This window comes from Poecilia formosa, unplaced genomic scaffold (assembly GCF_000485575.1).
Source record: "Poecilia formosa unplaced genomic scaffold, Poecilia_formosa-5.1.2 Scaffold1050, whole genome shotgun sequence".
NCBI lineage: Eukaryota > Metazoa > Chordata > Actinopteri > Cyprinodontiformes > Poeciliidae > Poecilia > Poecilia formosa.
In genome coordinates this window covers 12317-32577 of record NW_006800989.1, presented here as the reverse complement: position 1 = coordinate 32577, position 20261 = coordinate 12317, and the positions used below count along the sequence as shown (strand labels likewise).

Here is a 20261-nt window from a genome sequence, read left to right as displayed (position 1 = left end):
TTAGCCGTCAAACTCTTACTGAAGTTAAAGTACTGAAGGACTTGCTTTTGGAAATGCTTAAATATTCAAATGTCCAAATTATATTTTCTAATATCAGTACACATTTTTTTCTTTTTAGTTCTTTTACAGAATCTCGTAACTTGCTGAAACCATCTGATGATGAACTAACATAGAAACACTCTGGTACAGAAAGGCTACACCATGTGGAAAACCTTCAGCATAAAAACGCAATAAAAATGACAGCTATTTCATTTTTATCTAGAATAATAATAATAAAAAAAAAACTAACAAAAAATGTTCTTCCCACAAACTACAAAGTGCAGAATTGAAGTAACTGTACTCTGTTACTGTCCACCGCTGCTTCCTGGTCACCTCCTGTTTACAGCTCTGACCTCCTCTCCTCATCCTCTCTGCTCGCCTCGTTTCCAGGCTGCTGGAGCAGGTGCCGACCCTGATGTGTGACGGCGCGGTGCGGTGGGCGAAGCTGATCGTCCCCCTGGTGGTGCACTCCGCCTCCAAGGTGCGTCTGCGCGCCGCTGCCGCCTTGGAGATGGGCATGCCTTTGCTGCTGGCCAAACAGATGGAGGTGGCTGCCATCATCGAGCCAATGATGTCCACAGTGAGTTTCTCTCTGCCTGTGTGTTCATGTGACGTATTGCGGCGAATAAAACCAGTTGTGATGAATTAAACTGTGATTGTTCTCACAGAAACTGATCCCAGAGCTGCAGAAGCTCTTCATGTCCAAGAATGAAACCAACGTCCTGAAGCTCTGGCCGTTGTTCGTGAAGCTTCTTGGCAAGGTAAAGCATCTCTTCTGAGTGATGGCTGATGTCACAACACATGAATATGACTGAAAACATTGTGCTCTGCACAACCTAAAGCACAAAACAAGAGGCTCAGCAGGTTACATAAAGCAGCCTCATTTAGATCCGTCTTCTGAGTCCCAGGTTGAACTTTTGCAACTGTGAAGCTATTTAAATTTGAAGAGGATTTCTCCCGCTGCTAAAACAGTGCTGGTTCTGATGTCGCTTATTAACTGGTCCATTAAAAACTCAGCAAACGACTGGTTTGGTTTAACTAGAGCCAGAAAGTTGGCTGAAAATCATGTCAAGTCCACGGTGAATCAATGAAAGTGAATGTTTGATCCTCACTCTGGGTTTTGTCATTTTCGTCAAACGTCACAACATGAATCTGTGTTAATGTTTCCTGACCTGCATTCTGATCAGTATTTATAAACCCACGTTTGATTCAGTAAGATTATTGAACCAATAGAGTGAATAATTCTGTTGATTATTCAATAGAATAAGCAATTATTTTATTGATCGATTAATCTGATAAAAAAAGGCACGTTCTGCTGAGTTTTCATTTTTACCATTTAAGCCATTTTATTCAATATTAGAAATGTTAAAAGATGCAGATAAACAAATATTTCAATTATTTTTTTAATAAGAACATGAACATTGATTGCCTAAAATGCAATGACAAAGCAATGCTGCTGTGTCGTTTGATCATTTGTACCAAAGGATCCATCTGCAGCTAAAAAATATCCTAACATCAACATGAGAAAATTTTACATTGACTTAAATGTTTCACTTTTTTTTTTTCTTAACAGAAACATTTAAATAATGTACTGAATTATAAATGCATCTGATAACTCTGCACCAGTACAGCAAAATTAAATACACCAGCAGCTTCACAGACTTGGTGAAACATGGAAAAACAACTTTGATTTGTTCAGTCAGTGCAGTTAGGAGTAGAGCAGCCAGTGTAGAATAAATAAGACACTGAAACTGACAGACAGGATGACTATCTCGGTCAAACATGTAGAAATAAACTTTACCAAACCTTCTGTCAAATGATTCAAAAAGTGCAATTAGAAATTCTAAATATAATTCAAATAAATAACAAAGCCTGACATTGCTCAAAGCTTAAGTTATAGAATTGGACCGAATAGATCTGCCCTCATGGATAAGCCACATCATCACTAATCAATCTAGAAGTCTTTCAATATCTGGATTGAAAGAATGACTATTAATCCGATATTAATATCGGATTAATAAATCTCTGTATATTGTACAAAACCCGCTTAAATGTAAAATCTGCAGAATGCACCTCTTGTGTTATCCGATCAATTGATTGCCAGAATAATAGATATATTAACTGATAATTAAAATAATTGTTAGTTACAGTCGTAGTTGGAATCCTGCTAACAGTTTAGCTTCATCATCACCATCAGAGCAGACGAGTGCTGAGCTGTGATTGGTGGTAAATCTGTTCCATGTCTGTGCTGCTCAGCTCCTGCATAAAGGTGGTCCGTTCATCAACTCCCTGCTGCACCTGGAGGAGCTGGGCTTCCGAAGCTCCTCCCCCACCATCAAGAAGATCGCCTTCATCGCCTGGAAGAGCCTCATCGATAACTTTGCTCTCAACCCAGGTGAGCTGACCCCGCCCCCTCTCCTCCAACACGTCATCCTCCTCCTCCCTGCTTCTTGTTGCCTGAGGTGTGAATCCCTTCCAGACATCCTGTGCAGCTCCAAGCGCATGAAGCTGCTGATGCAGCCGCTCACCTCCATCCACGTCCGGACGGAGGCGCTGCTGCTCACCAAGGTGGAGGTGTGGTGGTACCTCATCGTGCAGCTGGGACCCAATCTGTCCTCCAACTTCGATCAGGTCCAGATCGCCTGCATCCGTCTGCCGGCCCCTCCCCCATGTGACAAGTGTGTGTTCAGTGAGATGACACCCCTTGTGTGTGTGTTTTGTCCCCTGCAGGTGTCTGTGCCTCTGCTCCAGGCGACCATTGGATCCGATTCGCCGTCCGTTCCAAACACTCCGTCTCGGGCCGCCGCTCAGAACGGAGCCGTGACTCCCAGCACTCCAAAATCAGGTTGGTTGAGTCGCTGAGCAGAAAGTTCCCACCGCAGGTGCAACCTCTGCAGGTTTCCTTTGGTGTGTGCAGGCAGCGGCAGCTTCAACACGTCGGCCAGCACGCCCCGGATGGGCCTGAACTCCAGCATGCAGCTTCCCGCCAGCTTCTCCTCCATTCAGCAGCTGGGCCTGGAGATGCTGCTGCACTACTTCCTGGGGCCAGAGGTCGTCGCTGCCGCAGCAAAGAACAAACTCGTGTTGAGTCTAGGTGGGTGAGAGAGAGAGCGAGACCTGTCCTGTCACCATGACCAACTGTACTGGACTGTAGGCTCTCCAATAAGCTACTGCCGTAAATTATGATGTTTTTGAGATCATTTTCTGGTAATATTATGGTAAAAGCACAATAATGCAAGAACACGATTAGTGAACTAGTCATTTCTACCAAACATGTAATACTGGAACTGGAAGACGTTTTAAATATCCAAAATAAATAAACGACAAAATCAATATCGAAGTCGGTAAACAGAATAGTTCTTGATGAAGGGACGAGTTTAGGCCAACACACCAGACTGACCAGAAAGAGTCGTACAAACGGAAATTATTGATCTTGTTTTAATTTATCATGTGATTAATTTATTGATTATTGAAACTGGTTTGGTTAAAGGCGCAGACCTACTGTTTGTACAAGTTGTGCTGGCAGATGCACCGATCTGATATTATCTGTATTGGTCCCAATATTTCTAGATTGGTTATCAGTGACAAAGTCCCCGATTCACAAGGGTGGATCTATTCAGTCTGATTCTACGCTCTGTGTTCTGAGTGATGTCAGTCATGCTTTATTATTATTATTATTATTATTATTCAGAACTCCTAATTGCTCTTTCTGAATCATTTACAGAAGGTTTGTTGCAGATTATTTTACATGTTTGACCAAGACAGCCAAGCTGTTGCTTTAGTCCATTTCAGTTTCTTTATCATTTATTCTACATTGGCTTTTCTACTCCTAACTGCACTGACTGAACAAATTAAGTTGGTTGTTTGATCAAGTCTGTGAAGCTGTTGGTGTATTTCTGTGTGCTGTGCTGGTGCAGAGTTTTCAAATGCATCTGTAATTCAGTTTATTTATGTCTTATGATTAAAAAAGACGTTTTAATCAATCCAGAACCGTTTCTCTGTATCGGATCGGTATCGGCCGATACTAAGCTTCACATATCGGGTGTCTGTATCAGAATTTTAAAAAGTGGATGGGTGATCCTTAGTCCTGCTGTCCACTACCAGTGTCCTGACAGTGTGGAGAAGTCTAGGATAGAAATATCTATCTTATTCTGATTATCTTGGAAAATGTGCTTCCAGATATGTTTGTGTCAGTTCCTCTGCTCTATCAGCGATCCATCTGTCCGTCCGTCCAGCCTCTGTCCAATCTGTGGTTCTTACAGATCCTATTTCTTAAGCTTGATCCTTTAATCCCAGAATCAGGAGGAACTTTGATGTTTTATGCTTTAACAGTGTGCTGCCACCTTAGAATTATAGAAATCCTGTTTGACATGCATTCCTCTGTCAGAATGAATCCAAGTTCTGGTTATTGTGCTGCGCAGCTGGCCTTGTTTCAGTTTTACTCTGAACGGAAGTAATTCTTAATAACATCTCTGTCTTGTTTTTGATGCTGTGAAGCCAATTTTTGACTTAAACCTGCAGGTCAGAGGTCATCTGCTATCAGATTGGTGATTGGATAAAGTTTTTTTCTTTTTCTTTACTTGCTTCCAGAACCTCTGACCCACCCGCTGCTCTCTGGTGCTCCGTCCTTCATGAAGCACGCGGCCGTGCTCATCTCCACCATGAGGGAGAGCTTCATAAACGCCGGCAAAGACGCTCCAGGTACAGAGACTGAGCTCATCAACTTCTGGAGCAGGTCACGCTCAAGATGGCTAAATGTGTTGATCTTTAGTCCGAGTACTGCTTGCTTGGTCTGTTTTTATTTCCATCACTGACTTCTGGAAAATTCTGATACTTTATTTATTTATTTTTTAAGTTTCAACAGAATGACTTTCTCCCCCAGATCTGTAAACTTGCAGTAAGGGCCACTCTAGATGACATGAACCAGATGTTTTCTCTCCTCTGTCCAGATTACCTGCTAGTCTGATTAGGATTAGAAAGCAGCAGAGCAAGCGACCCTCTCAGTGGTGACATCATTCAAAAATACTTAATTGATTTAACAAATGAAATATGAACACCACAGAGCAATGTTGGCAGATCGATGGAAACCATATTATAATAAGTTCTGAGCTAATCCTGAATATAAACTTTCATTTTTTCTTCCCGCCTTCAGAGCCGCTGTTGGCCGTCATCTGGACCAGCCTGGTCCGGTTTGTTAGCTTGGCCATCGAGTCAGGTAAGCGCTTGTCTAGCTAGCTTGTAGCTGGTTTAGTGTGATGCAGACCGCCATGTAAACACACGGCGGTTAACAGGAGCTGCTCTGCTCTCGGTTCAGGTTCTGTTACCTCCAGGTTGATCTGAGCAGAACCGACTCTGCACCTCGGTGTGTTTGAAAACTGTTTCAGATCAGACATGTCTGTTTGAGGCTGTCGGCCTCATCAAACCTGTTGTCAAATGTTGCTTTTGATAAAAAATAAAAATATACTATAAAAATGCAACAAATTGAGCGTCTAGATTGTCAGACCAGTTCTCCAGTTGTCGAGCACGGTGGTGGCTGGGTGGTGATTTGTTGCTGACCATGAGCTCTGTGTACGTGTGTGTGTGTGTGTGTTGCTGTGGCTGCTGCTCAGCAGGCAGCTCTCCAGTCGTGGGTCCAGCCTTTGCAGCGCCACACAGAGGAATCTGACTGGGTTGGAGTGACTCTAGAGATCAGGGTTGGTTAGCCTTCATCCTCATCTCCTGCACCACCCAGTCTCATCATCATCATCAGTTTAAGTCTGAGCCTACTGCTCTGTTTTGTAGGCTGCAGTGAGGACAGTGAAACCCTGAGGGGCGTGGCCCCGATGATGACTCTTCTCAACATCTAGAACCAATCGGATGTCTGTCTCTGCTGGGTTTGAAATGATGTGTGTGTTTCAGCAGGCAGTAAGAAGGAGCGGCAGGGCAGTGAGTGTCTCACCCTGATGCTGCAGGCGCTGGAGAGCGTGGTTTCCTCCGAGGCCCTGCCTGCAGACAGAGTCCTGGTGAGGCCGATGGAACATGAGGTCGGGCCCAGACCCGGTCAGAACACCGGCCCCTCTAACTGTGGCCCCTGTCTCCCCCTGCTGCAGGTTCTGTTGGAGGCCACAGTGAAGGGTCTGCCTCCAAGAGTGCTGGGCTCCGCCTCCTACCAAGTGGGGAAGATGGACGTTCTGAATGTGAGGGTTTGTGGTTTGTGACGGTGTGTGGACGGTGGGTTCAGGATGACGATGACGTCTGTTTGCCTCTCCAGGGAACCCCGGCTCTGTTCGTCATCCTCCTGCTCTTCAACAGCAGCAAACTGCCGGCCTACCTGGAGCACGACAGGTAGCTCTGCTCTCCAGCCTTGCCACAGAAACACTCAATGCGTTCCTGATGAGTGATTCTTTATTTTGTGGCAGCAGGTTCTTCCAGTGCCTCCAGACTCTGGTGTCGTGTGGCCTGTCCGGACCCACATCTCCTCTGGCCTTCGCCGAGGCGGTGCTGGGCGTCATGAGTGGCTGTGCGGCGTCTCTGCAGAACAAGGAGCTGCTCTGGAGGATGTGGAGTTTACTAGTCGGCCCTCTGACTGACACCATCACACAGGTGACCTACACCTGGGTCAGACAGCACCGCCAATCTGCCCGTCACTTAAAGTCCAGACATCATGAGGCTTTCTGCAAGCAGGAACATTCTGGTTTTTATTTCTACACTCCAACTCGACACACAGGGCTTCAAAGTAGAGACGGACTGAATCTGATATTAATATCTATACTGGCAACAATATTGAAAAAAATTCTAGATGGGTTGAAATTGTGCCTGATCCACAAGGGGCAGATCTATTTGGTCTTAATTCTATGCTTTGTGTTCTGAGTGACATCGTGGTTTATTATTTATTTTACATTATATGTAGAATTTCTAATTGCACTTTCTGAACTGTTTGAAAAGTTTGTTACAATTTATTTGTATATGTTTGGCCAAGATAGTCGGCCTGTTGTTTCAGTTTGTTTTACGTCGGCTGTTTCAGTGTGCTGTACTATTCCAGAGTTATCAGATACATTAGTAGTTCAGTAGTTTGTCTGAGTTTATTGAAACAAAGTTTTCAGTCCGTCCGTCCAGCTGTTTTTCTGTATTGGATCAGTATTGGCCCGCATTTTCAGCATACAAGATCGTCTTTTATGCTGACGATCAGCATTAAGGGAATCGAGGCCGATTTATTGGTGAACCTCAACTGCAAAGTCACAAAAAGTAAAAGTGCTTCCTGCTATTTAGAGTCTGAGTCTCCAATAGTTGATCTGATCCCAAATTCTGTATTTAGAACCTGGGCACGACGTCCAGGCGTGAATCTATACAACTGCATTTCTACGTTGAGGCTTTTAAACGTTATTAGTTCCAGCTTAAGACTAAAACAGTTCCTTCACCTCTCAGGTTTTCAGAATTTGAGCTGAAACTAGATGTTGCCATACTTCATTTGGTTCTGGTCCTGGAAGCTCTGCAGCAGCATTTCGGATGACCTGCAGCTGCCTGATTTTAATTCATTTCTTATATTTACACAGATCATAGAAGACGATATTTAAACCTTTTTTTAAAGCCATGTGGCAGGTTTTCTGTCTTGTTTTGACAGAAAACTCTGTATTCTGACAATGTTTCTAAGTTCAAAGGGTTTGGATCAGAGTTGCTGAAATATTATAATTAACCTTAGTAAATGAATCTGTTACTGCGTCCCTCCCACAGTCTAATGAGGTGAACCAAGGTGACGCTCTGGAGCACAACTTCAGTGCCATGCACTCTGCCCTGATGTTCCCCATCACTCACCTCCTCCAGCAGGTCTGTCGCTGTGCGTTTTAAATGAGCCGTCAGGTAACGGCGGCGTCCTGCTAACCCGAGTGTCTGCTGTGGCCTCAGGCGTCCCAGAAGTCCCTGCTCTCCTCGTGGTCCAAGCTGTACCGCGTGTTCGCTCGCTGCGCCGCCCTGGTGGTGACGGCTGAGGAGAACATCTGCTGCGAGGAGCTCTGTGTGAAGATGGCTGCCGCTGCAGACAGAGAGGCGCTGATGGTGAGTGATGAGGTTTTTTTCTGCCAGTCTGCTGAGACTTTTCTTCTTTTATACACAGTTTTCACTCCATGTCTTTTTTTTTATTATTATTATTTTTAAGCAGTCATGATTTATGGTGGTGAAACACAAAACTGTTAGCGCACAATTTACTCAACAGGTTGTTGCTAGGCAACCAGAGTGAGCGAGTTAGTTCAGTGCTTTTCAGAAAGTTGGAGACAAAATTAGGAAAAAAAAAAGAAAAAAGCAAAAATAGCTGAGTCTTGTAAATGTTTTATCTAAAAATTTTCATCGTAATTTTTCAGCCAGGAGCTGATACTGAATTGGTGAAAAGCATTATAATAGTTAATGTCTGATAATTCAGTAGTCAGATCTCACTAACACTAAGCAAACCAAATGAACTACAAACAATTCATAAAATGATTCCTTCATCAATGATGAATACTCATCTGCATATTTAACAGCCATGTTTTTGCCAAATGTGCAAACAGTTTAGAACTAGAACATGTTAAAACCTCATTTGGCAAACAATTCGTCATGACAACAGAGAAGGCACATTTTACTAAAAGCTGTTGTGCATTTTGGGGGATACTGCACTTGCCTCTAGAGGGCGCCCTTGTGACTCCAGTCATGTTGCCTGATCTCAGAGAGACTCACTTAAAGGTGGAGCAGCAGTGTCATGAAGAATTTTAAAAGCTACACAAACGTCTAACTCCAAAAGCCGTCTGACCCTGCAGGTCCCGTCCACGCTGAGCGCCGTCTCCAGCATCCTGCAGGTCATGGTGGAGTGTGTGGACTTCTCTCCGTACACGCCTCACTTTCAGCAGAAGCTGAAGTGTAAGTTTCTTTTAATTTTTTTTCCTCACTCTTCATTGTGCGGTCGTGCCAATCTTATCTTAACACCTGCTTCCTCCCAGCTCCTCACACACCAGTGAACTGGACGCGGAAGCGGAGCAAGGCCCTGGGGAACCTGTCTGCCTTCCTGTCCCTGCTGGTCCAGAGTCTGCAGGCGTACCTGGAGGCCCCTGAGGCGGCCCCTGACGCCACACCCTTGGCCCTGCTCTCCATCGTGTCCACTCTCTTTGCCAACCTCGTCCTGGCCAACGCCGTCTCCGAGGTGCTGGGTGCGCTCGTCCAGCCTCTGGCGCTCTTATATAAGCGCGCTGTGGGCGGAGACGCTGAATTCTCCCCTCAGCTCCAGGGAAAGGTCAGCACTTCACCTAACCTGTCCATGAAACCATCAGTTTGGTGTAGAGAGGCACCGATCCAATATCAATCTAAGAGTTATTCAAGGGCAGTTTTGCTTACAAAACTTCATGATCCATCTCATTATTTTGTCTTCAGTCAGATGCCTCTTCAGATTCTCTGTAATACAGAGAATCTGTACAGCTTACAGTCTCCGGCTGTCCTGCCGACAGCCATCGCTATCTAGAATAATTTGAATTAATGAGTTACAAGAACATTTAATTTCCCTTTGAGATCAATGAAGTATTGTTGAATTGAATTATTTATTTTCTTTGGCTATGTAAAATGTCTTCTAGTTCCAGTGTTAAGAGTTTATCAATATATTACTGGAAGATGGTCTCCAATCAACAATACTATTGTTTATCACAATAGTTTCTGGCACAATTTATCAAGCAAATTCCTTATTGTGACAGGCGTAGCTGTTTTACTGCTAGTTACACTGACTGAACAAATTAAAGTTGGTTTTCCATGCTTAGCCAACCTTGTGAAGCAGTTGCTGTGCTAAGTTGAACTGCTCTGGTGCAGAGTCAGCAAATAAATGTGTGATGTTTTGTCTGTGTTTATGAAACAAATGTTTTGAGTCCGTTCAGCTGTTTCTCTATATCAAATCGGTATCAGCCGATACTAAACCTCCGATATGCGTATCGGTATTGGAAGTGGAAAATAGTGGATCGATGCATCCCTAGTTTGGAGTGTGTGACTGTGTATGTGTGTGTGTGTGTGCTGCAGCTGGAGAAGCTTCTGTGTGAGGTCCTGGGCTGCCTGCAGTCCCGCTCCACTCTGGCCTACGACGACGAACTGCTGGCTCTGCTGTCTCCTCTGCTGTGTGTCGTGTTTCCGCACAAGAACAAGCATCTGCGCTCAGCCGTCGCTCAGTTCTGGAACGCCACCTTTGCCAACACGGTCAGCCTTGCGTATCCCGAGGAGCTCAGGTGATTGTCTTTGACGTGTCGCCATAGTGACGCCCGGTTTCTGATCATTAACGGCAGTTTGCTTCCCGCAGGCCGGTGCTGAGCCAAGTGAAGCAGAAGACTCCGATCATTCTTCCAGGCTTTGAGGCCGTTGGCGTTCCTGATGAGCTCAGTGAGACCTATTCAGTAAGTTGCTCCATGTATGTTTTGTTCTGGCCTCAAACCTGCAGTGTTGTAATTTCTATAAAATGTTTACATATTAAAACTGTCACCATGTCGTGACTTCATATGAGACAGATGATCTGTGAAAAAAATCAATCTCCTCCACGTCCTCCCTTTGCCTCTGTCTGAAGAAATGCACCTGTCCCACTCAAAAAGAGCCAATCAGAGCCAGGAGGCGGGGCCTGGTGCTGTGCATATACAATCGAGCTTGTAAGCACACAGCTCAATGTGCACAGAACCAACTTACATGTTTAGATCAACAGTTCATCTGCTGTCACCAATAGCTAACTAGCCTTAGCATTCATGCAGGCTGTGTTGTGGTGAACCAGGTGTAGCTTAGCAGAGAGAAAGTGGGAAAGTGTTAGCATCACTTCCTGGAGTGCTAAGACCCTCCTCCTGGCTCTGATTGGATGTTTCTGAGTGAGTGGTGTGTTTCTGTAGTTAGAACTGGGAGAAGGCAGAAGAACTCCCAGATTATCAGTCTCAAACTATATGACAGTTCTGCAGCCGGCGGCTCTTTGGTCCTGCGGCTCTTTGGTCCTGCAGTGGTTCTGAATAACCTTGTCTAAAAATGATGAAGACCCAACTATTGTTTTTCAATACCGATATAACACATGCAGGTTTTTAGCCGTTTTTTCTGCAATACTTGCATCGGATGTCCACAACGAATTGCACTATGTTATCAGTAATATGTTTTAAGATCTGTTTTTCTTGTCATTACTTTAGAATTAGTTTTTATTTTTTTACATCATTTTACACACCACAGAATGATCCATCCTCTGTTTTCAAAATATTATTCTAATCTTCATTTTAAATTAATTTTAAAAAATGGGAACAAAGTGGTGGTTCTTTAAAAATTACACCAAATTTCCTGTATTATGCCTGAGAGCAAAATATTTCTTTAGGTCGTAAAAGTGTTTTAACAAATATATAAATGTTTTTTTTTTTTTTTGTTTTTTTTTAATGAAAGTTTAATGTAATGTATGTGTTCAGAGTGAAAGCTCTCAGCTTGAGCCGAAGCTCAGTGGGATGCCCATTTCTTCTGCTGGGAAGAGAGACTCCATGCTCAGAGCTGAGCTGAAGGACCGCACCGCCACAAAGACGGCCAAGCCGGTTCCGGTACGTTCTGCACCCACACGGTTCACGTCACACAAATTGACATGCATTCTTTCTCGGCCTGAAACGTCTGAATAGAATCCAGAACCTCCAAATGCCCCAAGTGCAACTGAGTCACATGTTCTTTAGAGGAAGAGCAGCTTAAAGGAGGGCAGGAGCACAGCAGGCAAGGCAGGGGGACGGCGTGGAGATGGTTGGGTGTCAAAACAACACCTGTTGAATCCATCCAAGTGGGAAGCGTTACAACCCAAACTCAAACCTACCAAAACCCGACGGGTCACTGAAACTAACGTGATTAATCATTTGGTTCTGCTTCATTAGTAGCGAATCTGAAGGAAGGTGCTGATCTGTACAGAAGCCAACTCTCCTCCCTGGACTCTGTGTTCACAGTGCTGTGATGAATGATGTAGGATGGCCTAATACTAATAATAAATAAGCAGTCCTGCCTTTTCATGCGACTTAAATTTTAAATCCAACTGGATCTCTTACATTTTTACTGTTTTTATTTCTTGATGAAAATGTAAATTCATTCAGTTGTCATTTAGAATGATTTGATTTTGTTAGTTTATTTGTAAAATATTTTTGTCATACTTTTAGTGTCTGAAAATGAAACTGTTTTGCACAGGCTGTGACTATTTCAGGCTCCAAATGCACAAAACTGGAGAGAGATTAACCAAATGAGATAAGGCTGTAACTGATGATTCTACAAAGTATTGACTCAGGCTGGCTGAATACACACACACACACAAAAGCCACTATTTCAATATGTTTTTCTTTTGTTTTTTTATAAATTAAAGTCAGCTTTTTTTTCCAGTTAGGTTTTTGAGCAACTTCATGTTGGTCTGCCACCTAATAATTTTCTCTGTGGAATTTTAACCATCAAGCTACTCGAATCATTGGACAAATCATTCCAGCTTTGGTCTGGTTCCTGCCCACTTTAAGTTCTTTAACTTCTATGTCAGAAGTTGTTAGGTTGGTCTTTAGCACTAAATCCAAACAGAATCAACATGATGACAACCAAAATGCTCTACTCAGCTCCTGTTCCACGTTGAGGGGAAAAGCAGCTTAAAACGTCTCTATTTTATTTTTCTTCTTTCTGCAGATGAAGCTGGACTTTGGTTCTCCCAAACCTCCTCGCAGGGACGTCCTGGAGGAAGAGGCTTCCATCGACTTTGTCTTCATTCCTCCTGAGGCAAAGGAGAGGGTTCTGACCGAGCACCAGAAGGAGGTCAAAAGAACCAAAAGGTCAGATTCTTCCCCCCTCCTACTGTATCCTGTACTGTATCCTGTTGCCATGGTGATGCTGATGATTCTTGTGGTACAGGGTTGATATTCCGGCCATGTACAACAACCTGGACGCTTCTCAGGACACGACCGTTTTCAGTCAGTACACACAGAACCAGGACGACTCTCTGTAAGTTCACCTGCTGTAATGTGAGCAAATTTCCTCTGTGGGATTTAAAGGCTCTTGTTTAACAATCAGTATTTCTTCAGGGATAAAGTTCCAGCTGAGCAGGTCGGTGACGTCCCACCAGAAGCTCCCAGTGAGGTAACGAAGCATTACAACTCTACTGGATGTCAGTGTTTTTGGCCGTTTTTTGTTGAATGAGTCTAGAACAGTGTTCCTCAGTTCCAGTCCTCAGGGACTACTGCCCTGCTTACTTTAAATATGTCTCTGTTTCATAACAGCTGATTCAAATGACTGCAACATATAATGCTGCATTAGCTGTGGGTGTCTTTAAAAAACAAATAAATTATGATTTCCTTGAAGTTGAAAGTTTTTAATTTTTTGTTTGTAATCTTCCAATGACCTGTTATACCTTTCTGTGGCCACTGTGTGAATCTACTGTGTGCAGGGGGGAAAAAAAAAACCCTGTATCCTGAGCAGGTCATTGCAAAATCCAAGCGCTTCGGAGTCTCCATGTTTAGCTTTGACTACATTTGACCTTTTCCACCCTGGTTCAAATTTGTGTTTGAAAGCTTTATATGGATGTTCTTGCACCGGCATGTGTCCACTCATGTCTGCAGACAAGTTAACTTCTTTGTGTTTTCCTTAATGTTTTTCAGACAGAAGAGAAACCTAGAGAAGATGCTGAAATTCTTTGTAAAGAAACTCAAGACTACGCCAGTCCTAAAAATGATGAGAAAATGGAAGAGGAGAGCATCCCGGGCTCGGCAGACGTTTTTCTGGAGGAGCCTACAGAAAGCACTGAGAGGACTGAAGACATGGACGTCGAGTCAAAAGACAGTGAGAGTCCAAACACGTCTGCTTCTTCTGATTTGGTGTCAGGGACTCCTCAAAAACCCAGCAGCCGGCGCCAGTCATTTATTACCTTGGAAAAGTATGCCGAGGGAAAGCTGGCCAGTCCCAGCATTGGATCCTCTTTTACAGGTCCTCTTGCAAAGACGTCCAACAGTCAAGGTCACTCTAGTGAGAAGAACATATTGTCCCCTGAGGCCTCACAGACATCCATAGAACCAAACTCTCAGGGTCCCACTCCTTCAGAAACAGTTGGTCCACAGTGTCCTGGAAGCGAGTCTCCTCGGAGGCCCAAGGAGTCGAGGACAAGAAGTGAGCCGGTAAGACTGATTGAGAGAATGCAAAGTGACTCGGCAGAGGAGGAAGATGTTATCCCTGACACGCAGACGAAAGAAGAGGACAAAGAGAGCACTAGTTACTCTGAAGAAATCAACTCTTCCAGTCAGGATGAGGAATCTGAAACGGTGTTGGATGATTCCCAGTCGTCTCAGACCCAGACGCCTTCAGGTGAACCAAGACGATCCAGACGCCACAGAATAAGACCTCAGCTCCCTGGAGAAGACCCAGACGACCGTGAGGCAAAATACACACACGTCAAAAGAAGACGTTCTGGAGAAGATGCAAAAAGTGAATCTTCAAATTTGGCACCAAGCAGACCGAACACAAGAAGTAAACAGGCTGCGGAGGAGAACAGTAGCAGAATCCAGCTGCGATCAAAGTCTCAAGGTAACGCCAATGAATCTAGCCAAAGTAACTCTCAGGTTAGACACCGAAAGAAGATCAAACTTTACAGCCTTTCAGAGGATCTTCTTGGATCTCCTGAGCGTAAAAGGAGAAGCACCAGTGGGTTGGATTCTAGTCAGACTGACATCAAATCAGAATCACTCTCCGGTCACGAAAGCCAAACACACAGAAAACGCAATGAGGTTAGTAAAGTTTCAAAGGAGGGTGGCGACGCTGAAAAGCCCAAAGAAGGATCCAGCCAAACTGATACAGCGGATATGGTAGATCTGTCTCAGAAAGACGATCCCTACTCGAACACTGACTCCCAAACGGTCGTACCTTTGGCTCAGACTGAAAAGTCTGAGGAGGTAAAGTCTGAAGAAAAGACTGAACAAGGTGAGAGCCAAAAGGAAGAGCAAGATGTTCTCACATCTTCTCCCCAGGGTGAAGACAAATCTCAAGAAAAGATGGATTCTGATGCAGTCATGTCTTCTCCAGTGGAAGAGTCCAAAGGTGAAACTAGAAATTTGCAACAGAGTCAGGAAATTATGGAAGACAACTCCACAGAAACTGTGATTGACAACTCTAGCCAGGAAGACTCCCAGGCCACGCCTTCATCGTCTGACAGTCAGATCAGACGAAGATCCAGGCGAAGCAAAGCAGCAGAGACTGAAGACAAAGACGATAGCATCAACTCTTCAGGACGGTTGACACGTTCTCAGACGTCCACTCCTGTCAATCAACCTGAAGCTGGAGTTGGAGGTAGGACCAGAAGGAGCAAGCTGGAATCTAGTCAAAGCTTAACCCCAGAAGGTTCTCAGTCATTAGATTCATCAGGATCAGGGTCGTCTCAAGGCAAGGGCAGACTAAGATCCTCCAGGTCATCAGCACCCAGTGTGGAGACGCCAGAGTCAGAGTCCTCTGAAGTCCTAGTAAACGCCGTTCGCAAAAAGAGAGGGAGGAAGCTTCAAGCGTCTCTGAAGAGTCCACTTCCTCTTGAAACAAAGGAGGAGATGCTGGAAGATGCTTCTCAGAATTTGGAGACACAAAGCAGTTTAGAAGAATCATTGGAGACTCAAGATTCAGAGAAATCGGGAAGCAAGACGGAGCCAAATGAGGAAGAGTCTCAGTCCCCAATGATAACTGAGACACCGGCTGATTTACCTCTGGAGATGGAAGATCCAAAGAAGGCAGAAAGTGAAGAGGCAAGCCAGGATACCAGGTCACTGAGCACGACTGAACAAAGAGACTCAAACAGTGAAAAGGATTCATTACAAGAAGTAGAAGTGCGTGAATCTTCTGTGTTTGGAGACGCACCAGCACAGGATTCATGTCTGCCGGCTGAGGAGAAACTGCCAACCTCAGAGACGTCCGAAGAAAAAGCAGAAAAGGTTTCTGAAACTGGAGGAGTTACTGAAAAACAGGAGGAATCAAATTCAGACCAGCAAGACCTTCCAGCTCCTCCTTCAGAAGAACCCCCTCCTGAGGAGCTTCAGCAAAGTCCGATGGAGTGTGCACAGATCACCGAGGAGGAGGAGGAGCCATCTGCCACACACCAGGTCTCGGAGGCCAGTGCTGAGGAGGACGTTACTCTACAAGACAATGAAGACGGTCAACCTGAGACATCTGAGGACAAACTCGAAGAGGCACCTGCCACCGAAACGTCGGGTGCTGCTGGACTGGACTGCACCACTGCAGCGTCCTCGCAAGCTGCTGCCCAGGACTCTCCAGTTAAACAGAAAGACCTGGAGGCTTTGACGGAACCAGAAGTCGGACAAAGTCCCAGCAACGGGCGGTTGAAGGGAACATGGTCTCCTTCAGCTTCCCCTTCCACCAGCATCCTCAAGAAAGGCCAGAAGAGACCGTTAGAGGTGGAGACGACCTCTCCTCTTGTCAAGGTGAGTAACCCATGCAGCTCTACGTCCGTAAGACTAAAGACTTGGTAAAACCTGTGATTTGTTTGTCATGCTTTCGTTGCTTTAACCTTCGCAGTCGCGCCGTGTATCTTTCGCTAACCCCATCCAACAGCAGGAGACGGCTGATGACATCGACCGGCGCAGTCCAGCTCTGAGGACCAGCTCTCCCAGGAGGTCCAAAGGATGCAACGTCGCTCAGCAGAAGGTATGCAAGAACCTGCGGACGTTATTTCACATGTGGAACAGATGGTTTCCCTAACGCTCTACCTCTTTACTCAGCACATTACAACTCCAACAAAAGGCGTGCTGGTCCTGAGCCCCAGAAATATCCACAGTCCAAGTTACAGGAGCTCCAAGAAGTGCCTGGTAGGTCGGCATGTTCTGGGAAGCATAGAGAACAACTTACTGCTTTTGCTGTAGCAGAGTTACAACAGAGTTGTAACCACTACATTGGATTTCCATATGTACTTTAATGCTCTTATTTTGAAACTTTTGAGCAACTGATTTTTTTTTTTTTGTGAAACTAGCCAAAATTTAAACTTTGCTGTGGATGTTTTTCATGTCAGCCATTTCTCAATAGAAGTGATTATTAGTTGTACATGAAATTTCAGATGTTTTCTTTGGTCTTTCTCAGATTTCTGAAATGACTCAGGAGCCTCGAGCCGTGCCCAGGGACTGCATCTACCCGTCCCTGGTGGGCTGCTCGGCCCCCGTGGAGGCTGTGCTTTCTCAGATCTCTTCCACCATGTGGTGAGAGCAGCAGACGTCACACACTGAAACATTTTGACTTGCGTTCCTTAAGACAGTTAGATGGTAGCGTAAAATCCATTCAGCTTGGCCTGACAAGCTTCCTGTTGGTTAACCACACAGGTCTCGAGGATTCGGACAGCTGATTCGCGCTCGAAACGTCAAATCAGTGGGCGACCTCTGTGCCCTGACTCCGTCTGAGATCAAGACCCTGCCCATCCGATCTCCAAAGATCTCCAACGTCAAGAAGGCGCTGAAGATCTACGAGCAGCAGGTAAAACCCTCAGGTCACCACGGCGCAGGTCAAGTTGTCATCAGCGTGTTCGTAACATCTGAGCTTCTATCGTCCAGCGCAAAGGGAGAGCAGATGAGCTGAAGAGCTTCGACGAGACGGAGAGGATGACCTCTGAGGTGGAGGAGGCGGCCAGTCCTCGCAACCATGACGACGAGGAGAAGGCTTCAGCAGAGACACTGGGTGGGTAAACACTGGATGCCTTCAACAAAGCTCTCCTCCTCACAGATTACACTGGGTTACAAAAAGTATTTTTTGGAAGTTGTCTATGTTATTTCAACTGAATTATGACTATTTTGCACCACTGAATCCAAACATGACATCCATTTTTCTCAGTCAAGTCAGATTTTTATTCTAATTTGGCTTAGAGAAGTCTGATCTTCTGATCTTGTGACATTATCGGTTCATTTCTGCTAAAATTTCTCATCCAAAGAGAACAAAAAATAGTTTTCTAACAGAGTGCATTAATTAAATGTTTCGCACTTGGATTTCTGTAAATTGAATAATAAACATTCTTCAGGGTAAGTACATGTAAATTGAGCATTATGTCCTCATTGTGTAAAATTCTCCGTCTTGTCCTGATGGAGTCTCTCCTCCTGCTCTTCACTCACTCATCAGATTCTCAGGAAACCGATCCAGATGTGAGAACAAGTCCTGCATTTTGACCCTCGTGTTGCTCCATAATTCAGAAAGTTGACCTGATTGAGGAAAATCAATGCAATTTTTGGATTCAGCTCATTAAAATGACCCTAAAACTGTTGGAAAAACCCCAGACAGTTTCTTGGCTGTTGACCAGTGGAATTTGTCTCATGGCAAACTGTCATTACATTGACAGCTTTAATAAATATGGAAAGAAACTTTTTGTAAAAGTTTGATATTGCAGCTGTAACTTCTGCTCACAGAATGTTGTTTTCCTTCATTTCTGCGTGTTCTTCATGTTTTCGCTCACAGCCACAGAGCTGGTGGACGAGCCGCTGCCTCCAGACGCCACGGCGGAGCAGCAGGACGGGGAGCGGCGACCTGAGGTGGCGGCGGCGGCGGCAGTGGACCCCGCTACAGAGCTGGCGGCGGCCGTGGAGGCTCTGGTCTGCAGTGCGACCCCTCTGGAGCTCAGCCGCTGCTCACCGCAGCAGCTGCTGCAGATGCACGAGCAGCTGGGAGGCATGATGAGGGGCATAGCGGTGGAGCTGCAGACGCGCCTCTGCCACGCCGACGACAAACACAGAGCGACTCTCGGGAGCGGACAGAGGCACTGAGGCTCAACGCAGCCTGCTGAGGAATTTGCAATAGAAGAATGAAGGTTTACCAACTGATGGGGGATCTTATGGGTTTCAATTTGGATCAGTTGAACTTTTTTTTTGTATCATTGGTTGTTTTTAATAACAGTTCATTTTCTGATAGAACTGTTGAGTAGATTATAAAATAAAACAATAATTTTAAGCAGCGTCGGATGTTTTTAAGCTGTTTCTGCATGAACTTTGTCTTCCCACTTTTGGATTTGACCTGTAAATAAGAAGCGTTTCCCTCCATCTGGCTGATTTTAGGCTGCTTACAACTCACCTGTGGCGGTGTACATTTTATCAAACATCTTTTCCATCCCTTCAGTTACTTATTGTTTTCTTTTCCATCCCTTCAGTTACTTATTGTTTTACTTGTTTTTAACAGACTGCCCCACCCTGTGCTCTAGGCTTATTTTGTGGATTAAAATTCCTAAATAAAAACGGTGTAAAGACTTTATGCCGGATTTCTCTTCGAGTCATCATTCAACATGTGCTGTATGCACCATTATGTATTTAGACCCTAAATGTGAATCCTTATAAAATTTGAAGATTTCTGGTGATGTGTATCTATGAGGATGGACATCACCCTTTATAACAGTAAGTACTTGTAAATTGAGTATTATGTCTTTACTATGTAAAATTCTCCGTCTCCTTCCTGTCCTGATGGAGTCTCTCCTCCTGCTCTTCACTCACTGATCAGATTCTCAGGAAACCGATCCAGATGTGAGAATGAGTCCTGCATTTTGACCCTCATGTTGCTCCATAGTTCAGAAAGTTGACCTGACTGAGCAAAACCAATAAGATTTTTGGATTCAGCTCATCAAAATGACCCTAAAACTGTTGAAAAAACTCCCAAACAATTTTTTGGCTGTTGACCAGTGGAATCTGAAAAGATCCACTGGATCCACCTGAGCTGTTCCTTTAGTGTGAACAGCTCAGGAAGGATCGCAGCTCAGGAGTGCACAGCTGCTGACCAAAAACAACCAATCAGAACCAGGAGGTGGGTCTTGGTGCTGTCAACCAACCTCTTCATGTATGTGCTGCCCAAACATGTTAATGGTGGAGAAGCAACTCACTGCTGCAGGAAAACCGTTTGCCTGCCGTCATCGGTGTCCGTGCTAACTAGCTTTAGCATAAACGACAGGCTCCATTGATGAGAAGCTGTAGCTTAGCAGGGATAATTGACGGCGCTAGCTCATGCAGGCAGAGCGCCATCGCATGCATCCAAGCACTGCATTGCAGGGTTTTTCAGTGAAGGTAAAAAATATGGCGGCACGGCCCCTTCCTCACCTCACCTGACCTGACCCCATTAAAGACTCGTAGATCCTTCTGAAACCAGATTTACGGTGAAGGAGCTGAGCTCTGGGAGGCTGCTGCTACCTCCACCATCAGATCAGGAAACGGACAGATTCTCTGCTAATAAGAGTCTCTGTATCACAACACATGATGTTTTCAAAATGTCAGGTTTAGTTGTAAATTTTG

At 44.8% G+C, this 20261-nt stretch overlaps 1 protein-coding gene across 1 annotated transcript; it reads left to right on the top strand.

The window, feature by feature from the left end:
* Positions 1-391: 391 nt before the first annotated feature.
* Positions 392-18942, top strand: LOC103132432 (telomere-associated protein RIF1-like; the record flags this gene model as incomplete). The annotated part of the gene is made up of 29 exons (XM_007544239.2): positions 392-619; positions 708-800; positions 2296-2434; positions 2519-2670; positions 2770-2884; positions 2957-3133; positions 4630-4740; positions 5192-5254; positions 5938-6041; positions 6129-6215; positions 6290-6363; positions 6438-6621; positions 7750-7842; positions 7921-8070; positions 8805-8904; positions 8985-9274; positions 10042-10244; positions 10316-10409; positions 11439-11564; positions 12664-12806; positions 12886-12975; positions 13056-13110; positions 13629-16442; positions 16537-16665; positions 16740-16826; positions 17095-17210; positions 17331-17481; positions 17559-17682; positions 18451-18942. Coding segments are annotated over 29 exons (6597 nt in total), but the record flags the coding sequence as incomplete, so codon positions are not given.
* Between the last annotated feature and the right edge of the window lie 1319 nt (positions 18943-20261).